The sequence below is a fragment of the Lepus europaeus genome, chromosome 1 (genome assembly GCF_033115175.1).
Source record: "Lepus europaeus isolate LE1 chromosome 1, mLepTim1.pri, whole genome shotgun sequence".
NCBI lineage: Eukaryota > Metazoa > Chordata > Mammalia > Lagomorpha > Leporidae > Lepus > Lepus europaeus.
The window spans coordinates 75,059,532-75,083,401 of NC_084827.1; the positions used below are offsets into that span (position 1 = coordinate 75,059,532).

General features: G+C 42.6%; 2 protein-coding genes across 7 annotated transcripts in view; one reads left to right on the plus strand and one right to left on the minus strand.

The window, feature by feature from the left end:
- TMEM163 (transmembrane protein 163) overlaps positions 1–23,870 on the minus strand; it is a 464,757-nt gene that overhangs the window by 368,613 nt on the left and 72,274 nt on the right. The window contains exon 1 of one of the 6 annotated variants that reach the window (XM_062185929.1): positions 23,061–23,152. The exons of the other annotated variants lie outside the window; for them this stretch is intronic. The gene's annotated coding sequence lies outside the window, so the exon portion shown is untranslated. Of the gene's footprint in view, positions 1–23,060; positions 23,153–23,870 lie in introns of those variants that run through there. 6 annotated transcript variants of the gene reach the window in all.
- The window catches only part of ACMSD (aminocarboxymuconate semialdehyde decarboxylase), a 65,259-nt gene continuing 61,198 nt past the window's right edge, over positions 19,810–23,870 (plus strand). Inside the window, exon 1 of the mRNA XM_062185872.1 lies at positions 19,810–19,983. Within this exon, the coding sequence (XP_062041856.1) occupies positions 19,927–19,983 (57 nt within the window). The 5' untranslated portion in view covers positions 19,810–19,926. The remainder of the gene's footprint in view (positions 19,984–23,870) is intronic.

Here is a 23,870-nt window from a genome sequence, read left to right on the forward strand (position 1 = left end):
ATGTATGTGTGTTCATAGTTTTTTAATTTTTTTGTCAAAATGAATTCATGCTTCCCTATTGTGACCATCTTGTTTCAAAGCATATTATTTTCCTATGTCATTAAAGAATCCTGTCCAACTTGTATTCCAAAAAAAAAAAATACTGTGAAGTAAGCAAGTGCCTCTTGTTGGTTGATGAGTTTATAATTTTAAACATGGCGACTTAAAGTCTTTTGTCATCTACAGTTATATATGATTTGCTGCTCATAAAACTAAAGTGTTGTTGGTTCTGTGTTTAGCTGTCCTCCTATAGGTTCCTATGGACTTTTTCCAGCCACTTCTATTGTATTCAGTACTTTGGGATGGCTCTGTAAACAGATGAAGCCAATAATGTATTAACAGTACCAACTGAGAGAAAGTATGGTTAACTGAGGTTACTAAAAATAAAAGGCAATTCAAATCAATTGGCAATCTACAAAAAGAGTTAAAGATTTTAAAAGCTATTATTAAAATTGCTATATTGGTCTATTGTGTTATGTTCTATGTGTGTACATATTGTATGTCCACATGGGAAAATTTTATTAAGAGTTTTATTTTAAATGGCTTATAGATAAGATTGTCCATAAATTTAAGCTGCTAAAATCAATCAAAGATACATTTTAATTTGTGGGACCTGAATCTGTGTATCATATGTTTTAAACTTGTTGGTAGAAAGAAACTAAAAACATTTTAGATGGTTGTGCTTAAGTTTATTGGTTAAACAAACTACACCATGTTAGATATTTAAGAGGTATTTTCAAATACATGATTCTTAAAATTTATAGAAGGCATTGGACCTTCTGGTAAATGTTTTCTTAAGTTGATATCTAATGGTTGAAACTGTTTGCTAAGTATTCATGTGATATTGCTATTGTCAGCAAGCTATCTAGGACTTGCTCCCTCATTTCTCTATTCTAAGCCCAACTTGTTCTTTCATTTCTCTATTCTCTTCAAGGTAGGAAACTAATTCTTTTATGAAGGAATCTGTAGGACGCACAATTTAATCTTTAGACCTTATAAAAGAGATGGCTAACATTTTTCTGTAATAGCATAGACAAAATAAGGGCTTAAATAATAATCTCATAGCTAGATTCACTTTGCCATCAGCGAAGTATACAGTAAGTAGAAAAAACCTCCCTTTCAGACCAAAGGGAAAGAAAGTTTTAAAGTGAGAATATAATTTTCCTCATGGGCATTGTGTACCTTAGAAAAACTACTACAGAACATGCCTGTGACTATAGACTTGTAGTTCAGGCCACCGAAGATTAGAGATGGGACACGGGCACTCCCTTGACTTGCATCCTCTGGTCTGCTTTAACAAAAACCAGGAGGAAAAGAAAGCTAGGCATCAGAAGCAATGGGTGGCAGGCCTATTAATGGCTGATCTGCACAGTGATCTGCCCTCAAGGAGACCCAACAGGCCAGTCCACTGCAGTGGCTTTCAATGTGGTAAGCCTGGGCTTCAGCAGAAGTCAGCTTGTGAAGAGCCCTGGCAGCTCTGCCAAGAGTTGGATCACTGGAAATGGACCTGCCCTGGAGTTGAAGGATGCCCAGGTCAGAGCCACAGATCTTATTGGCTCTAAGCTGAAAAGCCCTTCACTCAGCCCAACTTCCAAAGGGACCACTGCAGCTGAGGGGATGGTCAAGTAGGGTCAGCAACATTGCAGGCAGAACTGTAAATTTCTTGTTAGAGATGCCCCCTGCCTTTACCTGGCCAGCTCTCCTCCCAGGCCAGCCAAGTAATGAAAGTCAACAGAGTGCCTTCCCCTAGGAAGTTCACACCTCCCTTAGGATATACCCCATGGGAAGAGATAGATAGGTCTGGGCCTCTTAACTTACAAGACCTAAAGCCCACCAGATTATTATCAAGCCCCTTCTGTCAGGTTCTATTTGCCTCTCAATCAGAAAACTTAATTGTAGCTTAGACAGCACCTTTCTTAGCTCCTCTAATAATGACTCTGTCCTTTGTTCTAGACCCTGTCTAGCGTACTTGGGCCTCATTCCTTTGTAATCATAACCTCTACTCTACCACCAATGGCTCTACTCCCAACCTGTGTGTACTGATGGTCCTCTTCCCCACTTCATGCTGTATAATTGTTCAAACCTGGTAAATGCCACTCTTAGAATCATTGGTTACTATCCTCACCCTGTCTTTTATGACCTTGTCTAAATATGATCAGAGTCAGCAAATTTGGAAGGCTTCCATAGCCTTGGCAACTCATGACGACAGCCTAGGGTGGTTACTGGCGCCATAAACTAGAATGTCAATTTGTTGGGTCAACAACAGGAGCCACTGTGCACTTGCTCCTCATGTGGGATCTCTGTCCTTAATGTGCTGTACATTTTGATTTAATGCTATAACCAGTACTCAAACAGTATGTTTCACTTTGTGTTTCTATGTGGGTGCAAACTGTTGAAATCTTTATACTAAATTGACCTTCTGTATATAAAGAGAATTGAAAATGAATCTTGATGTGAATGGAAGGGGAGAGGGAGCGGGAGAGGGGAGGGTTGCGGGTGGGAGGGAAGTTATGGGAGGGGGAAGCCATTGTAATCCATAAGCTGTACACTGGAAATTTATACTCATTAAATAAAAGTTTAAAAAAAATAGAAGACATCAAAAAATGGAAAAACTTTCTAGTTTATGGATTGGAAAAATCCATAAATTGGAAGAATCAAAATGTCCATACTACCTAAAGCAATTTATAGATTCAATGAGATCCTAATCAAAATTGTAATGAAATCTTCTCAGATCTAGAAATAAAGATGCTAAAATTCACAGGGAAACATAAGAGGCCCTGAATAGCTAAAGCAATCTTATACAACAAAAACAAAGCATGAGGCGCCACAAAACCAGGTTTCAAGGCATACTACAGGGAATTTATAATCAAAATAACCTGGTACTGGCACAAAAATAGACACGTAGACCAATGGAGCAGAATAGAAACCCAGAATCAATCCACGTATCTACAACCAACTTATCTTTGACAAAGGAGCTAAAATCAATCCCTGGAGCAACGACAGTTTCTTCAACAAATGGTGCTGGGAAAATTGGATCTCCTTGGGCACAAAGTAAGACCCCTGCCTTACAGCTTACACAAAAATCCACTCAAAATAGATCAAAGACATCTATGACCTGATACCATCAAACTACTAGAGAAAATTGGAAAAACTCTGAAAGACATGGCATAGGTAAAGAATTCTTGGAAAAGACCCCAGAAGCACAGGCAATCAAAACCAAAATTGGCTGGCGCCGTGGCTTAACAGGCTAATCCTCCGCCTTGCGGCGCCGGCACACGGGGTTCTAGTCCCGGTTGGGGCGCCGGATTCTATCCCGGTTGCCCCTCTTCCAGGCCAGCTCTCTGCTATGGCCCAGGAAGGCAGTGGAGGATGGCCCAAGTGCTTGGGCCCTGCACCCGCATGGGAGACCAGGAGACGCACCTGGCTCCTGGCTTCGGATCAGCAAGATGCGCCAGCCGCAGCGGCCACTGGAGGGTGAACCAATGGCAAAAAGGAAGACCTTTCTCTCTGTCTCTCTCTCTATCTACTCTGCCTGTCAAAAAAAAAAAAAATTGACAAATGAGATTACATCAAATTGAGCTTATGCATCACAAAAGGAACACTCAGCAAAGTGAAGAGGCAACCAATAGAATGGGAGAAAATATTTACAAACTATGCAACTGATAAAGGGTTAATATCCAGAATCCATAAAGAGCTCAAGAAATTCAACAACAACAAAACAAACAATCCAGTTAAGAAATGGGCAAAGGACTTGAACAGTCATTTTTCAAGAGGAAATTCAAATAGCCAACAGACACTTGAAAAAATACTCTGGATCACTAGCCATCTGGAAAATACAAATCAATACCGCCATGAGGTTTCTGCTCATCCCTGTTAGAATGGCTCTCGCACAGAAACCAACAAACAACACTGGTAAAAATGTGGGATGTAAACTGGTCCAGCCACTGTGGAAAACAGTATGGAGATACCTCAGAAATCTGAATATAGACCTATCATATGATCCAGCCATCCCACTCCTGGAAATTTACCCAAACCAAAAAAAATCAGCATATGAAAGAGTTATCTGAACCCCCATGTTCATTGTAGCTCAATTCAAAATAGCTAAGATATGGAATCAACCCAGATACCCATCATCTATTGACTGGATATATATATATATATATATATATATATATATATATATATATATATATGTATATACACATATACATACATACTATGGAGTACTACAAAACTGTATAAAAATATGAAAATCCTGTCATTTGCAATAAAATGGATCCAACTGGAAACCATTATACTTAATAAAATTAGCCAGTCCCAAATTCATGTTTTTCCTGATCTGTGGTAATTAACAGAGTCCCTAAAATGTAATGTATTGGAGTGAAATGGATATTCTAAGATTTGACAATTGTTTACAGCTCTTGTATCTTCTGTTGAGGAACAGTGGTTTTTTTTTTTTCTTCGTACTATTTTTTGAACTTCTACTTAGTGTAGGGTTAATCTTTTGAACATTAAGAAAAGATCTTTGTAAAAATTAAGAGTGGGAATTAGAGAGGGAGGAGGAAAAAGGGTTGGAATATGGGCAGCAGGGAAGGTAGGATGGGAAGTAACATTACATTCTAAATCTACATATATGAAATACATGAAACTTGTATAACATAAATAAAAAATTTTTAAAGAATTTTTAAAAATTAAGAAGTTAAGCTTGGTCAGCCTTTGCCTTTATAATGAGTGGATGTTTGTATTTGTGAAATGATGAGAAGGAAGAACACTCCAGGGTGAGGACCTTATAGACAGATAAGAAATGGACACATGGGGTTGGCACTGTGGCATAACGGGTAAAGTCACCACCTGCAGTGCCGGCATCCCGTATGGGTGCCGGTTCCAGTCCAAGCTGCTCCACTTCCCATACAGCTCTCTGCTATGGCCTGGGAAAGCAGTAGAAGATGGCCCAAATCCTTGGGCCCCTGCACCTGTGTGGGAGACCTGGATGAAGCTCCTGGCTGCTGGCTTTGGATCAGCACAGCTCCAGCCTTTGCGGCCAACTGGGGAGTGAACCAGCGGATGGAAGACCTCTCTCTTTCTCTCTCTCTCGCTCTCTCTCTCTTTTTCCCTTTCTCTATCTGCCTCCCCTTCTCTCTCAAGTAAATAAATAAATCTTAAAAAGATAAGGAAGTGCGCACACATGACTTTGTCCTTGCTGTCACCTCCAGTTTCTGCTGTAACAGTTGCTTTACTTCAATATAAACTAAATGCTTTTCTGCTTGTATATTCTTAGCTTTATTCCGGTCCGTTCCTTGGTCCATGGACATATGACTCAATGACATGAGACTAGAAGAAAGTGGGACAGACTATTTGCATGCTAATTTGAAACTGAAAATCTTTTTTTTTTTTCAATATACAAGCAGATGCATTTTCTTCATTGAGATACAAAGCATATGTTTTGAATAAGAACAGATTGTATTACTGATTCTCAAAAGTTGACAAAATAATGGCTTATGAGTTCACAATTTTATGTTTTCTTTTTTGTTAAAAAGATTTATTTATTCATCTGAAAGGCAGAGTTAAAGAGAGACAGAGGCAGAGGCAGAGAGAGAGGTCTTCCATCCAATGGTTCACTCCCCAGATGACTGCAATGGCTTGAGCTGCACCAATCTGAAGCCAGGAGCCAGGAGCTTCTTCCAGGTCTCCCATGTGGGTGCAGGGGCCCAAAGACTTGGGCCATCTTCCACTGCTTTCCCAGGCCACACAGCAGAGAGCTGGATCAGAAGTGGAGCAGCTGGGACTCGAACCAGTGCCCATATGGGATGCTAGCACTGCAGGCATCAGTTTTACCCGCTATGTCACAGCGTCAGCTCCCACATTTTCTTAATCACTATTTTTTGTCTAACAGACATGCCTTCTTTCTGTCTGAGACACACAGCCTTTATTTTTTTAAAAATGGATATTTTTGCATATGCTTTATATTTTTCTCTGAATTCCATTTATTTCTTCATATATTAAAACTTTTAAATATAAGGAGGGTCTACTCTTGTGACCAGGTAGTATCATACTCAGAGACCAAATGACTGATCCCCAAACAGTACCTCTATCCTTTTAGTCTTGTTGGAAATACAAGAAAGGAAAGAGTAAACTAACTTCCACAAGCGACTTCTCTACCTTGGTGCTCTTAACAGCCTGTGCAGGAGGTAGTTGTGGTGGGCAGAATACTGGTTCCCCAAAGAAGTGTATATCCTTAGCCATGGAATATATTACTTTGCAAGGCAAAAAAGATTTTTCCAGATGTGATTAAGCTGAAGATCTTGAGACAGGACAGTCACTTTGGATTATCTGGGTGGGTCCTATATAATCATAAAAATCATGATGAAGGAGACAAGAGAGTCAGAGAGAGATGTGACAATGGAAACAGTTAAGAATGATGCAGGGTCCCAGGCCTAGGAGTGCAGGCAGCCTCTAAAAGCTGGAAAAAGCAAAGTAGCTAACTCTGTTCCTTATGCTTCCAAAATGAATGCACCCCTGTCAGCACCCTGATTTTAGGTCACTGAGACTCATCTTGACTTCTGATCTCTAGACCTATAAGATAATAAATTGTGTTATTAAAGCATCTAAGTTTATAGTAGTCATTAGAGCAACAATAGGAAACCTATACAGTTGGAAAGCATTATTGCTCCCGGTTAAGAAATGAAACAATAGAGCCAAGTGTTTGGCACAGTGGTTAATACATTGGATTGCCCACATCCCTGGTGCCTGACCTATGCTCCTTCTTTCTCACCTACCCCACCCCCAGCTCCTCTCCATGCCACAGTGGGTCTTGAAACACAGCCCATGTGTACAAGCTCCATTTACACACCCGTAGCAGCTACCACTTGGCTACCCTTTGGGCCTAGGGGTGTACACGCAGTGGCACACTCTGTGCTTGGGAAGTTAGGTCCAAGGACCCACATAGAACCTGGAAGCAGACTCAGGGCCACTGGGGATTCCAGGGCCATGGTCTACAGGGAGAGAAGTGGTTACAGGTGGGCAGGTGAACACAGCCTCTTGGCTTCTGGGACTCCTCACTCTAGAGGATGGCTGAGGCCAGAAGAAAACCAGATCCAAAACACACTAAAGCACAGGGCCCAGAGAAGGGATTCCTTCTTCTCAAACCCAAAAGAAATACTTTCTGCCCCCAAGAAGTGCTCACATAGATAGATCCTGGGAGAAGGACAGAATACAAGGTTCAAGCTCAGTCAATGACTTGGTGAACAGAAGGGAGCAGTGAGGACAAAGAATCATGATGAACCCAAGTGTTAGACAAGCAAACAGTGGGGGAAGTAATTAGATTGGACATAACATAGCAGCGATACTTTAGTCAGGTCTAAGCTTGGATTTAAATGGCTGACAATTGAGCAATGATGAAAATTAGCATTCTTGTTTTTGTTGTTAATGTTGTGAGAATATTTAGGCACCCTGCACACAACTGACACCTAGAATTCATTCACTCATGGCATGCAAGTCCATTCCTAGTTTGTTGGAGGCTCTGTGGATTACAAGGAACTCAATATCCCTCATGTACCTAAAGTAATGGGTGTTTATTGTTAGTCTACGATGGGATGGGTCCCATTGCTAACCTTGGTCTACACCAAGAATTCCCCTCACCCTGTCAATTAAAAAAGATTCTGACAGGGCCTTCTCTATCTGTCTATGCCTGTTTTGCTAAGTCAAATCTCCATGATTCTGAAGTGCAAAATTGGGGGGGGGGGGGAGAAAAAGAAAAAAAAAAGGAGGAGAAAAACTAGAAATCCAAAAGTTGGGTCTGGATAAGAATTGGGAACATGAGACTTCATGTGAGAATAATGTATTTAAGGAAATTTTAAGAAGTTGTATCATGGTCTGTGTGACTCCTTCATAGTGTTTAATAAATACAAGTTGGAGACTTGAGTTACTTTGAATTACATTTAATTGCTGTAATAAACTCTGTTTATTGACTTGGTGATGTGGTGAGACCCCACAGATGAGGGTTTCACAAGTTGACAGCATGTACAGAATAAGGAACCTAGGAAACTTAGAGGGACATAGGAACAGCCATACTAATGCACTCATGGTAGCCAGCACATAATGCAGCCTTTAATGTGATTTAGAACCAAAAGAAGCTTCCACAACCATCATCTTATGAACCCTCAGCCTCAGACTGGTCAATCCCCTCACACACCACTATGTGACTCAGCTCATCTGTACCTGTACTTCTACTACTTCTGCCTGACCAACAGGGCCTTCCTCAACCCCTGGTTCCTGTGATCTCATGACTTCTGCACGCACTCCCTTTCTGTCAGTTATTTTTAGTGTTAGCCCCTGTGTGCTCATTAGAGCAGTTTCCAAATCTTCTGGCTGTCTTTCCTTCTAAGCACATGGTAAGATTGCATTTATTTGCTCCACTAGGAGGTATGTTTTAGTGAAATATCCAAAGATATTCTGTGGACACTGAAAATTAGTGGAACTGACATATATCATTTCCAGGGGAAGCTTTATGGGCCAGCATGTGCATCATCATCATCTCTCCTTTCCCCCTGCCCTGTTGGTCTTTCTGTCCACCTGGGGCTCAGAGGGAAGAAATCAACATTGTGGACCAGAGCATGCAACTGTGTGGGGACACGAACAAGAAGATAAACCTTCACACTGTTAAACCACTGAGATTTGAAGCTTGTTACTGCCATTTAAACTACCCTACTCATTCTCAAAATGTGGTCCCTAAATCAAAAATAGCAGCAGCAGCACCTGAAAACTTGTTAGAGATGCAGATCCTTGGATTCCAGGCCAGACCTAGTGAATCAGGACCTCTGGGAGTAGAGCCTGACAACCTGTACTTTTAGTAAACAATGACAATTATTCTAAAGCTCACTAACATTTTGAAAGCCACCAACCTAACCTATCCTGACTGGTTCTTCTTCTATCACCAAACATGTGATGTGCTATATCCATAAATAAAATTCACAAGGAGAGAATCTGCTTGCTCTCACTGAACCACTGGAACCCTACTGGCAGAGTTCTTGTAACACGCCACCTCAGGGACCACTGTCTAGACCATGAACTGACTGTGTTGGGGCACATGCCCCCTGTGGTTCATCAGCCTTAGCCCCAGGGCCAAAGTTTGGAAGGAGAAAGGAGGGTTATGGATTTGGACAGGGCCACAATCTGCATGTGGAGCTGTGGAGTTGGCAGGCACTATGATTGTTCTCCTCGGTGTTATAACAAATATAGGTTACAAGAAAACCTAGGAGTTTGTATGGGCTTTACTGGTTTATCTTTCTCTTACCTACTTTAGCTTGCCCTCTGCCAACCACAAAGGAAAGTTTTTAAATGTTAGCCCAATCTTTCTGAAGTTTAATGCATATTAGAATCACTTAAGGAACTTCAAGGACCAAATCTGTGAATTCTGAATCTAGTTTGAGGGTATGTATGCACCTGGTTTGGCAAATAAAAATATAGGACCCCAGTTTAATTTAAATTTCAAATAAATAATGAAACTTTTTAAGTATAAGTATGTCCTATAAAATATTGGAGATAAACTTTCACTGAAAATATTATTTATGTTTCATCTGAAGTTGGAATTTAATTAGGCATCCCTGGGAAACTAGGAGAACTGCAGTGTTAGTCAGTTCTCATCACTATAACTAAGTACCTAATAAAAGCTATTTATGAAGGAAGTTTATTCTGGTTCTTGTTTTTTAAAGACTTATTTATTGATCTATTTTAAAAGCATAGTGACAGAGAGAAAGGGAGAGGCAGAGAAAGAGAGAAATCTTTCATCTTCTTGTTCACTCCCCAAATGGCCACAACAAACAGGTCTGGGCCAGGCTGAAGCCAGGAGCCAGGAACTCCATCCTGGTGTCCCACATGATGGCAGGGGCCTGAGTACTTGGGCCACCATCCATTGCCTTCCCAGGTACACTAGCAGGAAGCTGGACCTGAAGAACAGCAGCCAGGATTGAGCTATCATCCTGATATGAGATGCAGTAATACAAGCGACAGCTTAATCTGCTGTGCCACAACACCAGCCGCCTGTCTCGTGGTATCAGATGTTCATAAGCCACGATCAGGAAGGTCCCATTGATTCTGCCATTAGGTGAGACTGGAGAAAGGCAATGGCGAAGCACAGGCAGATGGCAGATCACACGGTGGGCCAGGGAGCAGAGTGGCCAGGCCCACCTTGGCTTTGATAACTGGCCCTCTCTCCAGAACTACCTTCTGAGGGCACACACTCAGTGACTTAAGGACCTCACACTAGGCCCACCTCCCGAACACATCACTGGATTAAGCTTCCACTTTCTTACTACCGTCAACTTATGACTTTGGTGATTAAACGCCTCTAAGAATTCAGGAGTCAAATCTTGTCCAAACCACAGCAGGTGAGAAGGGGCAGGACGGTGGGAGGTGACTATCAGTACTTGTAAAGTTCTCCCCAGTGACTACCACTGGAGGTTTAAGATTTAGATCCAGTTTTGCCCAACCTGTCCTCAATCCCATGAGAAACAGTTATGATTTTCTATCATTAGAGCCCTAAGTAAGTACAGAGTGGGATTCATTATCTTTTCAACACATACCAAGCAGCAGATTTTACATTCATTTATTTCAGCCTCTCCCTTTTATAGTATTGGAAAGGCATGCAATGACTGACACCCTAGAACTATCATTATGAGTGAAAAGCACATAATTTCCCATTATGTAAATACCTACCACTCATTTCTGAATTAGTCATCAGTTATGATAGTGAATGAAGAGGCTGAGTCAGAGAAGAGGTGATACTGGATTCAAAGTCACAGTGATAAAAATGATTAAACTCAAGTGCAACACTAGTTTTTAGGATGGCACTCATATATCTGATTTTTTTATTTATTTGAAACTCAAAGAGAGAGAGATTGATTGATCTTACATCCACTGTTTCACTCCCCAGATGGCCACAAAGGTCGGGACTGAGCCAGGCCGAAGCCAGGAGCCAGGACTCAGGAACTTCATCCAGGTCTCCCAAGTGAGTGGCAGGAGCCCAAAAACTCAGGCCGCCTTCTGCTGCTTTTCTCAGGCTTCTGCTGCTTTTCCAGGGAGCTGGATCTGAACTGGAGCAGCTGGGATACAAAATAACACCCATCTGGGATGCCAGTATTGCAGGCAGTACTGGACAATATCTCATTTTATCTTTTAATATTTATTTATTTATGTATGTATGTACACATTTGAAGGGCAAAGCAAGAGAGAGAGAGAGAGAGAGAGAGAGAGAGAGAGAGAAAGAGATCTTCCATATGCTAGTTCACTCCCCAAGTGACTACAACAGCCAGAGTTGGCCAGGTCAAAGTCAGGAGGCCGGAACTTCATCCTGGTCTCCCACATGGATGGTAGAGGCCCTATCACTTGGACCATCTTTTGCTGCCTTTCCAGTAGGAGGCTGTATCAGAAGCAGAGCAGTGCTCTGATACAGGATGCTGGTATTGCAAGCAGTGGTTTATCCCATTGTGCCACAACACTAGCCTAATATCTGGTTTTAAGTGAGTGGATCATTTTGACTCAGTTCCAGTAGGCAAGTGCAGAACCTTATTAGGTTACTCTGATTGGGCAAAAAGCTAGTGCACTCAGAGGAGATCCTGGAATGAATCACAATTCTTGGTTCCTGCAGTTGATTGCAAAAAAAGTTTACAGGGTGGGTGTTTGGCACAGCAGTTAAGCATTGCCTGGGACACTCACACCCCACAGTGCAATGTCTCAGGTCAAATTCCAGCTCCATTCCCATTTCCAGGATTCCTGCTAATGTGTACCCTGGAAGGCAGCAGGTGATAGCTCAAGAACTTGGGAACCTGCCACTCAGAGACCTGAACTGAATTCCCCACTCCTGCCCTAAGCCTGGTCCAGCTCTGGGTTATTGTGGGCATTGGAACAGTGAACGGGTGGATGGATGATCTCTCTATCTCTGTGTGTCTGTCTCTCTGATTTTCAAATAAAAAGAGGAGTTCAGGAGGCAGCTGTGGGGTTATTGACTCTGTTTTGAGGAAAACAGGTAAACTATGCCATGTCTAGCTTATCACAGTGAGATGAGACATTGGATTAATCTATGACTAAAATGACTCAGAGAAGACAAAACATTGCGTTTCATGGGAAAAGATGGCATTAATGATGGTGACTTTTGAGAACAGTGACAATAGGACACATCAGAAATTCTTTTTAATTATGCTTTTATAAGCCTTTCAAGAGATCAGTGTATTATCACTGCATTAGAAAACATTTCAGAGATAAAAAGTCGCTCACAATCTCACTACTCTAGTAGAAGTGCAGCATGCTTGTGACTGCTTTTCTTCTAGACTTTAAAAATCACTTGGTATATTTCTACCTGAGTATCAATTAAGCATTCTGAAAGTACAACCACACAGTAGCCCTGATGCTACTGTGGCAAGTCACCTAGCATGGAACTCAAATGCCATTTTAAAACTGCTTCTTCCTTTGTGAATCTCCAACTCCGTCTCTGTGGATGCCCTCCCTTCCCACCCCATAAAGACCAGAAGGAACAGCAGCTCAATACATCTTAGCCCCATCAGATCCTTTCAGATTTTCCTTTGCCCTCCAATGGTCAGAAGATCCTTCCTCTCCACAGCAACCTCCACCTGCACTCTAGTGTCCGCCACCCCCTGCCCCCTGAGCCGATCTTTCACCGGCTTCCTGGTCCCCACCGCTGGATGCCTCCTTGGGTAGCCCACATCCATTGATAGCAGAACCCAAGCAGAGGGAGATTATCATTCCCAACCACCCTTCAAAAGCCTCCCTATCCATGTAATCACACCTAGAATTCCTAGGTGAACTTGCAGTTTGACAGGTGTGTAAATATACAGATGAATACAAAATATAATTTTTTTCTAGAATTCCCATCAACTGTTAATACAAGTCCCATGCCATCAGAAGTTATTTCAGGATTTCTCTTGCCCATACAATTTTCCTTGAAGTGCAGTCTAAATTCTGGTGGGCTTGTGTAATAATATGAAAAGCAGCACCTAGGGGTGGGTACTTAGCCTAGTGTTTAGGATGCCCACTTCTCACATCAGGTGCCCAGGTTGGACACCCAGCTGGGGCTCTTGGGGGTTCCAGCTTCCCGGTAACGAGCACCCTGGGAAGCGGCAATGATGACTCAATAGTTGGGTTCCTGTCACCCATGTGGGAGACCTGGATTGAGTTCCCAGTTTCCCAGCTTCATTACTTCCAGTTGTTGTGGTAATTTGGAGAGTAAACCAGATATCCTTCTCCACTCCCCTCCCCCCCCTCCCCTCCCCTCTCCTCTTCTCTCCTCCGCTTTCTTTCCCTCCCCTCCTCTCCTCTTTCTACTTCTACCCTCTTTAAAATAAAAAAGCTGGAGTAAGTATTTGCCCTAGCTATGACTGCTGGTTAAGATGCCTACATCCCACACAGAGTACCTGAGTTTGAGTCCTGGCTATGGCTCCTGATTCCACCCTCCTGCTAATGCACACCCTGGGAGGCAGCAGCTGATGGCTCAAGTAGTTGAGTCCCTGCTGCATACATAGAAGACCTGATTTGAGTTCCCAGCTCCTGGCTTTGGCCTGGCTCAGGCTCTCAGGCCCAGCAATTGCAGGCACCTGGAGAGTGAACCAGCAAATGGGAGCTATCTGTCTGCCTGCCTGTCTCTCTGTCCTTCTGCCTCTCAAATAAAAAACACTGATTCCCCTTATATACCACTTACTCTCTAATACCCATTGTTTTATGTGTCTTCCATGTCTTTACACATTTAATCCTTGCAGTGGCCCAAAATTCCACTATTGTTGGCCCTTATTGCACACAGGAAAACAAGTATGTGGAGAATTAAGTAATTTGCCCAAAGAAATAAAGTTTGCAAGTCTAGCCTGGAGTTCCTACTTTGTCATCCTAGACCCTCTGACTTCCTTTGGTAGTCTACGGCATTAGCAAGAAAAGGAGGTATCTGGTTTGGGTCACTATTTATGTTGGATTTGTTGAAGCATCTTCCTCCCATCATTAACACACACAGCTACCTGCTGGCTCATTTCTCAGCCTCCAGTACAAGGCCCATTGATGCCTGGCTTGCTTTCAGCTCTCTGGCCTTGCTAAGCCTCAGGTGCTGTTTACCCATCTACAGACCTCTTGCTTCAGACTCAACAGTCAGCAGTTTCCAAGGTTCCACTATCAGATCAAATCCCCCAACTCACCTGAAATTTCTTTCTTGCACCCCAATCTAGGACCTGCCTCTGGAAGGCAGGGCTTAAGGATACCCTCTTCTGGGACCCACAGTAGCGACACACTGCCCTCTTCTTCTCTGTCTCACTTTTACTTGCTCTTTACGTAGTCAGAAGTAGGTTAAAATTTACTCTCAACCCTGGGTCCTCCCAAGTCTATTGCTTAAAGTTTTGCCATTGACCACTGAGGCTAAGACTTTTTTAATAGAAAACTTTTATTTAATAAATATAAATTTCAAAAGTACAACTTTTGGATTATAGCAGCTTTTCCCCCCATGACCACTCTCCCACCCACAAACCATCCCATCTCCTACTCCCTCTCCCATCCCATTCTTCATTAAGATTCATTTTCAATTATCTTTATATACAGAAGATCAACTTAGTATATACTAAGTAAAGATTTCAACAGTTTGCACCCACACAGACACACAAAGTATAAAGTACTGTTTGAAGACTAGTTTTACCGTTAATTCTCATAGTACAACACATTTAGGACAGAGGTCCTATATGGAGAACAAGTGCACAGTGACTCCTGTTGTTGATTTAACAATTGACACTCTTATTTATGACATCAGTAATCACCCCGGGGCTCTTGTCATGAGCTGCCAAGGCTATGGAAGCCTCTTGAGTTCACCAACTCCGGCCTTATTTAGACAAGGCCATAATCAAAGTGGAAGTTCTCTCTTCCTCCTTCTAGGCTAAGGCTTTTAAAACTTAAATCCAAGCTGGCCTCTGCTTTTATCCTTATTTTTAAAAAAGAATGTTTGGTTACTTATTTGAAAGACAAACTAGCTCCTCTCCAAATAGCAAGTATTGATAAAAAGGGAAAAAATATCAAGAGTGCCAAAACCCAGGAGTAACAGAAGAGGACTCTGCTATCTTTGAAAACAAACTTGAACTCACACACAACTTTGCTAGCATCACTTCTCATCCCTGTGCTGTTACAACGAGATGTTGCCCCTTCTGCCATTAGGGGGCAGAAGTAGTCAAGAGAGGCTGTAGGGGCCGGCATTCGGCCCAGCAGTTAAGACGCTTCTTGAGGTGCCTGCATTCCATATCTAAGTGCCTAGGTGCAAGTTCCAGCTCCACTTCCAATTCCAATTTCCCACTAATGTACACTCTAGGAGGCCACAGGTGATGGCCCAAGTAACCCTGCCACTCACAGGAGAGACATGGATTGAATTTCTGACTCTTGACTTCTGGCTGGCTCAGCTCTGGCTGTTGTGGCTGTTGTGGATTTGGGGAGTGAACCAGTGGATGAGATATCTGTCTCTTTTGTCCCCTCCCCACCTTACAAATAAATAAAAGAAAATAAACATTTAAAGAGGGAGAGAGAAAGGGAGATGTTTTTCCCAGAAGAGTTGATATTTAAACTAAATGTTGAGTCATAGATAGGAGTACCCTTGGCAGAAAGAAGGGCAAGAAAAGATCATTCCAGACTCTAAAGGCCAAGGAAGTAATTAATTAAGACAAACTGGGAATTCGTGACTCTGGGGAAGGCACAAAGTGTTCCCTGTGGCTGGAGCATAGGGCACAGTGGCTAAACATGTACACAGTGAGGTGGAAAAGTACATCTGGAGTCTTGTTTCACATGGATGCTTGGACTTAGCAGTGACCAACCGTGGAAAGGGCTAAGCTGGAAAGAGATGTGATCCTTTTGCATTTTAGAGAGATTACATTAGCCAAAAGAGGCTTAGGGATGGATTACAGTGGGCTGAGACTGGAGTCAAGAAACCATCGGTAGGTGACCAAAGGGTGCTGGAGAGAGATGATGAGGCCTGCAAGTGAGATGAGAGAGGAGGGAACAGCACTGGGCAATACAACAGGGCTACAGTTTTTAAAATGGTTATTTACTGGGGCCAGTGCTGTAGTACAGTAAGTTAATCCTCTGCCTGCAGCACTGGGATCCCATATGGGTGCCAGTTCTAGTCTAGCTGCTCCTCTTCCACTCCAGCTCTCTGCTATGGCCTGGGAAAGCAGTAGATGATGGCCCAAGTGCTTGGGCCCCTGCACCCATGTAGGGGACCCAAAAGAAGCTCCTGGCTCCTGGCTTTGGATCAGCTCAGCTCTGGCAGTTGCAGCCATTTGGGGAGTGAACCAGTGGATGAAAGACCTTTCTCTCTGTCTCTACCTCTCATTGTCTGTAACTCTACCTCTCATATAAATAAATAAAATCATTTGAAAATGATTATTATTGATTGTGGAGAACAACAGACAGAGAGGAAGGAGGGTGGCCTGAATACTTGGGTGTCACTGAGAGAGAAAACACAAGAAAAGGAAAAGATATGGGGTAAAGAATTTCATTTTGGAATGAGAGCTTTCAGAAGTGGTCTGTTCAACCGGTGGAGCTGCCCATCTTCTAGTGCACCACACAGGCCTAGCCAAGAACACAATCACCATGACCACCACAGAGTGAGACATGCCCCTTCCCATATTCCTGGCTCACATAAACTCGGGATTCTTATACAGTGCAGAATGAGGAGGAGAGAAGCCCCTTAATTAGAATGCTAACCTATGTCTTGCTAGTATTTACATATGGTGGACTAACAAATGGATTATGTGTAGTGATATAATTGCTAGGTAATAGTTTCATCTGACTCAAGTAATAGTACCAGAACTCTAAGAAATCAGTGGTGGTTCTATTTTGCAAATCATTTTACAGAGACTAAGTAACTCATCCAAGACCATCCAGCTAATAAGTAGTCAAGGCTGAAGTCAGTCCTTGGTATTTGAGCTGATTATAGACATTATACTAAGGCCAAGAGAAAAGAGCTACTCAATCTACTCTAAACAATTTTTTAGGGGCTGGCACTCTGGCATAGCAGGTAAAGCCGCTGCCTGCAGTGTCGGCACCCCATACAGGAGCCAGTTCAAGGCTCGGCTGCTCTACTTCTGATCCAGCTTTCTGCTATGGCCTGGGAGAGCAGCCCAGAGAAGATGGGCCAAGTCCTTGGGCCCCTGCACCTACGTGGGAGACCCGGAAGAAGTTCCTGGCTCCTGGCTTCGGATCAGCGCAGCTCCAGCCGTTGCGGCCAATTGGGTAGTGAACCAGCAGATGGAAGGCCTCTCTCTCTGCCTCTCCTCTCTCTAACTCTGACTTTCAAATAAATAAATGAATCTTAAAAAAAAAAAAAAAAAGATGGCTTAGGGCTCTGTGGGCTAGGCTGGAGGTTAGTTTTCTTTCTTTGTGTGATGCTTTTGAGATCTTTGGTGGTTCCTGGGCATTGGGACTCCTCCCTGCAGCTCCCAGTAGATCACGTTCATTTGATTGACATAGGAATAATGGAGCTACATATATTGGGGTGGATGATTAGCATTCCTTCTGTTCCTTCTCTGCTTCTTTTTCACAGGAGGGGCAGGAATCCTTAGAGATCCCCTTTTTGGCCAGTAGTTTCTTTTCTCTAGTCTATTGTTTCACTAAGGATCTAGTGATCTAGACCATTCAAGATTTTCAGCTTAAAGTGAGAATTTTAGCTTTGTACAAGCCCATAATATGATCTTCCATTCCCCTGTAGGATGCTAATCCCCAAATCTCTAAGAATTCTGAAGCCACACTGTGTGGGTTCAAACACAGGCTCTATCACATAGTGATGGACAAGTTAAATTTCTCTGGCTTCTCCTTCTACAAAGTAGATAATGGTAATAGTTCCCATCTGTGGGACTGTTGTCAGGAACAAATGAGCTGATATGATTAAAGTACTTGGAGCAGTGCCTGGCCCATACACATTGCTCTACAACTGATTGTACCCCTGCTGGGTACTGTCATATGCCTACATGTTAATGTAAGGCTCATTCATCTGGCTTTAGCTCACTGACTTTTAAAATGGATTTTTAGAATTTCTTTTATTTTCTTTCATCTGAGCAACACTGAAAATTGTACCTGTTATCATTTATCCAGATTTGAATTATAGTAGCTGGGCTTTTTGACTCCTTGGTCCCTGCATTGTGCAAGCTGAGCTGAAGGGAGAATCCCAACGCAGAGTCAAGGCTTTGCCAGGGGCCCCGGGGTCCCTTTAACATTGTTTTTTAAGATTATTTATTTGAGAGGCAGAGTGACAAAAAGAGGGAGACACACACAGACATACACACACACTTACACAGATATTGCATCTGCTGGCTTACTCCCCAAATGACAACAGAGCTGGACCAGGCCAACATTGGAAATGTGGAACTCCATCCTGGTCTCCCACATGGGTGGCAGGGGCCCCAGTACTTGGATCTTCATGTGCTGCTTCCCAGGGACATTAGCAGGGAGCTGCATCAGAAGCAGAGCAGCCAGAACTCAGAACCATGGTTCTGATATGGGATGCCGTCTTCACAAGCAGCAGCTTAGCCCACTGCACCAGAACACAGTCCCCCCTTTAACATTTCACATGTTCTGGGGGAAAGGGTAGACACAGAACAATAAAGAGCTGTTTGGGTCCAGACTTTCTTTAGAGGCGGGATGGTGAGCCCCACGTTATGCCCGGGGGAAGCCCACCCCAACTACTCTGACAATCCTCAAAGGAAACAGCTACTGTCTTCTTTCCCTGACTCTTGGGCTGTGTGCAGTTACACATTACAGCATGCATATCCTCTAACCTCTCACTCAACTGCATATCCTTAGCACATACTAGGTCTTAGTACCTGTTTATTAAATGCATGCATGAATGAATGAGTGAAAGATAACAGAGGAAGAATATATATGAACAGTGCTCTCTTTCTATGATTTAAAAGCAAAAATGAAATCTCCCCCACAACTTCTCCATATGATAAATTTTCTTGGACAAGCAAGTTGTTAAATATTCTTTAACGACATGGAAGTAACTAACTGAACAAAAAGCAAAAGCATCAAAATTGCTTGCTTCTGGGGAGTGAAACCAAGGCCAAGGATCTGTCACTTTTTTTTTTTTTTTTGACAGGCAGAGTGGATAGTGAGAGAGAGAGAGACAGAGAGAAAGGTCTTCCTTTACCATTGGTTCACCCCCAAATGGCCGCTGCGGCCGGTGCGCTGCGCTGATCCGAAGGCAGGAGCCAGGTGCTTCTCCTGGTCTCCCATGGGGTGCAGGGCCCAAGCACTTGGGCCATCCTCCACTGCACTCCCTGGCCACAGCAGAGAGCTGGCCTGGAAGAGGGGCAACTGGGACAGAATCCGGCACCCCGACCGGGACTGGAACCCGGTGTGCCGGCTCGCAGGCGGAGGATTAGCCTATTGAGCTGCGGCGCCGACCAAGGATCTGTCACTTTTCTTAAAAATCTCTCTGTATTGTCTGATTTTTAACCATGTACTGTTAGATTTTTAACTATGTATATCTTGAAAAAAAAAAGTTGAAATATGTGAAAACAAAGACTGGGCAATTTTTGACTTGCTATAACCTAAAGCACCCCTCTGTACTTTTGACATCAGAGGGAGAGTACATTCCTTTTTGACGCTTTTTTTTTTTTTTAATTTTGTGCTCAGAGTCCTGATTACCAAAGAGTGTTGACCCAAAGCCAGGTTGTCAAATAAACAGTGCTTTGAACTTTAATAAGGCAGTTCCAATGGACCAAGACTGGACTGGGCAGGCCTGCTAACTGGTGCCTAAAGTAGTCATAAGGAGACTTAGTATATCCATTAACTCCACAAATCTCACAGAGATCCTCTAATAGCAAAACTCCTTTCCTTATATGCTTCTCCTCTGATCCTGTGGAGATGAAAATTGACATCCATAGTCATATTCTACCAAAAGAATGGCCAGATCTAAAACAGGTAATGATGATTAATTTGTTGAATTACTTTTGGAACATTTCCAGAGTTTCTCAATGCCTCTATTTATAGACCTTTCTCTTCTCTGAGGAATTTGATGTTATCTTTCTCTGCTCCTGGGTGGTTTTAAATCATTTGTTAGCTCTGATTTCCTAATTTCTAAAACTGATTTTTACATTTATTTTGAAAGCATTGGATCAAAGAAGTAGTGCTTTCTTCCCCTCGAATGAAGCATTCTTTAATATTTCTGGACAATTTAAATGAGGCAGATTTACTTCCTTTAAATCACATATTCTGCTGCTGGGAAGATACATGCCAGCTACAGAATTTAAAGATTTGTTTCAAGTAAAAGACTATTAAAAATGGAATGTGATAGGTTTTAAGGACTTCGAAAATACATCTCTCTTCCAGAATGTTTAAAATATGGTTTAGAAGAACCAAGCTTTGTGAAATTCTTTTAGTCTATTTTAGGATGCTGTCTGAAACCTTTCCTTTTTGATCTGTAAGCTGTAAATTCTTGTTATGAAGAACTAGGGAGTAGGTACATCAAAAATCCCCAGAATAAGTGACATACAAAGGTTTTGCACAATGCATGTCTCTAAAGAGTATTCTCTATGCTTCTCTAAAGATGGAAATGTCCTTTGGTCATTAAGAACTTTTGAAGGAACACTCAAAGAGGAAGGTGGGAAACATGATAGAAATTTTAAATTGGCTTAGTGTCAGGCCTTCCCCAGTCTTTGGCATTTTGCTAATACTTTCACACCACTGAAAATGTTTCATCTCTTTTGTCCCAAATGGGAAAAAAATGAATCAGCCTCAACTCTAATTAAAATGTGGTTCACTGTGCAAGTAGATCCAACTATTTAATTCTCATAATTGTCTCCTGGAAGAACATTCATCTTGAGTGTTTCACTGCCCATTGATACCTTAAGGAAGATGAGTGGTGGGAAGTGCATATTGAAAACTACAAGTGACGCTGAGCCATCTTTGAAAGCCCATCCTACTATAGCTAATGGCAAAAACAAAACCTATCCTTCTATGGCCACGATCCTGCAAAAGGAGTCTAAATATACTAATGCAGGAACATGCTGTTTTGAATACTATTTTCCTCAGCAGATTTTGCTAAGGTGTAAACACCACTTCACAATGTTGAGGATTTTATGAAGGGAAGGCACCAGTTATCATGGGAGCAGGAGCATGACTGGCTTTTCTGGGAGTTGCATGCAGCTTTCTACTTCCTACAATACTCACCATTTCTATCCTTCATTGATGAGTATTTGCCTAATGAATGATACAACAAATAAATTTGTTAATTTATGACACAGGCTATGGAAGGAATGGTATATTCCCCAATCTGAGAGTTTTAGAAAAAAATCCAAAGTTTAGCATTTGGTATTTTACAATAGCCCTTGGTATATCCCAGAAAACAGTATTAATTCAACATGATGGTTTTTCTCTTCATTTGCATGTCAAAGAACATGCACAGGAAATGCTCTAGGAATCACCATGATAGTCTTTAGAGGCTACCACCTACCTGAACACTTGGCCAAGAAATCTGGCCAGAAAGGCGCATCCTCCAAGACCATGTTAGAGCAACAGGGGCTTAAAGCTCCATAGCATTCACATCCTCATCTGGTCAAAGGATTCTGAGGCTGAAAGAGTCCTGTGGTCTTATATGTAGTCATATGTTGGAATCCTCATGCATAGGTGGTAGTATCAGGAGATGAGGCCTTTGGAGGTGATTAGGTCATGAGAGCAAAGCCTCATGAATGGGATTAGTGCCCCTTACAAGAAAGGACCAAGAAGTTTATCCATCCCTTCTACCATGCAAGAGTGAGGAGGTACCTCCAGACACTCAATCTGCCAGTGTCTTGATCTTGCACATGCCAGATTTAAGAACCATGAGTAATAAATGTCTGTCCAGTTGATGGAATTTTGTTACACGAGCCCAAATGCAAGACAGTCATAATTCAGATGTGCAAGCGGTCATTGTTCAGATATTTCCATCACTTCAGGAAGAACTTTTCAGTTTCTTCCACAAGCAGTTAAGGTACATTGTGCAAAGAACCTGGTTGTTCTATCAGTTCTTGTTGATTTCTCAGTGTGGAATTTGGACCTAAAATCAGTCTTCAGAATTGGCCAAACTGATTAAAGCCAACATCCAGAGAAATCCCTTTTCCTGGGGAACACATTCTTTAGGTTCCTTGGGAAGAATAATTGTCTTCCCAATAAACCTAGGTCCTGATGAGACATTCATTCCCTCTGGGCTTGTCCCTAAGTAAGCTGCAAGTACCAAGATCGCCTTCATATGCATTCAACTTTCACCATCTGGAAGACCACAATGCCCTAAATGGTGCCTCCAATTGGCTAAGAGGGGACAACTTGGAATCAGTATTCTGTGCCACAACCTCACCTTCCCCCTGATTTGCTGTCTCCCACCCCCAAGCCTGCCTCCAGTTTGAGCAGAGAACCTATGACCAAAAGCTAGCAATTCCCAGGTATACCACCCATTCAGGGTGCCAAAGGCATTCTTAAAACTGCTAGGGAACTGAGAGACACAGAGCATGGGAATGGCCTTAGATGCGTGTCCTAGAGTCTTCCCTGGGACATGTTCAGCTGGCTCTTTCCCCTCCCATAGCCACCTGCTGCCTGAGAGATCGATGGGGGTTGTCCCGATAAGCCAACCCTTCTCACCTCCAGGAGTCTCAGATGCTGCAAGCAGATAAATGATACACTTCGAAATGATAATAATAACAGTCAAAATACTCTGTACTTCCAAGGAGATAAATAGGTAGGCAGATAGACAGATACATATAAGAAATCTGAGTCCCCTAAAACCTTGTGACATATGCAAATAAAACTCATATTAGCAACACTGAATGATGAATGAGGTGCTTGAGTCCCAGAATGGACCCTAGAATGCCAGAGTACATGAGACCACACGGTCCCTCCAGGGCATGTCCACTCCACCCACCTTGAGAAAGTGGCCCAGAACATCACTTCTGTCGGGAACATCCCGCTTCCCTCTGCTCCCCAGTGCCTCCTCAATTACCAGCCTGTCCCCAACCCCTCACACTCACTGAGTGCAGCTTCATCACAGGGTCACCGGAGCCTGGCTTCCCAGCCTTAAGTCAAGCAGTTCCGTCAGTTACATGTGAATGCTAGCAAGCTGTGGGTGAGAAAACTAGCAGAAAACACAGCTGGACTTTCAAACTGGGACAAGCAAACTAGAGATACACTGAAATGGGGCTGGGACTCCCCTCTCCCACTTCCAGTCTGTATGGTCAGAATGAAATGAATATTAAAGTGACACTAAACTGGGGTGAGCATTTGGCCTCGTAGTTTGGATGCTGGTTAAGACATCCACATTCACTATCAGAGTACCTGGATTTTATACCTACGTCCAGTCTTCACTTTAGCTTCCTGTTAATGCAGACCCTGGCAGGCAACAATGATGCTGTAGGCATTTGGGGAATGGCCCAGCAGGTGGGCCCTAGCTTGATCTGTCTCTCTCTCTTGCTCTCCCTACCTCTCAAATAATTTTTTTTAAGTTTTTTTTAAGTAACATTAACTGGAACAGAAAAGATATTATTTTAAAACATCAGTGTCTAATCTTTTCCCGCTACTTTTTTCAAACTCCCCAATAGAAGAACGAAAAAAAAAAAGAGTAAGTAATACTTTTATTTTAAAAGAGAAAGTTCCTTTGGAAGAACTAATATCTCCTTTCAAACTGCCTTTCCTTCTTAAATATTAATAGACACACCTCCATAACTTTGACCTTCTTGTGCAATGAATCAACACAGCCGGGTTGATGATTAACTACTAGTTACAAATGACCAGGGGTGAAGAAATCTTTCATTTTCACTTGCTAATGATGAGCTTAGTCAGAG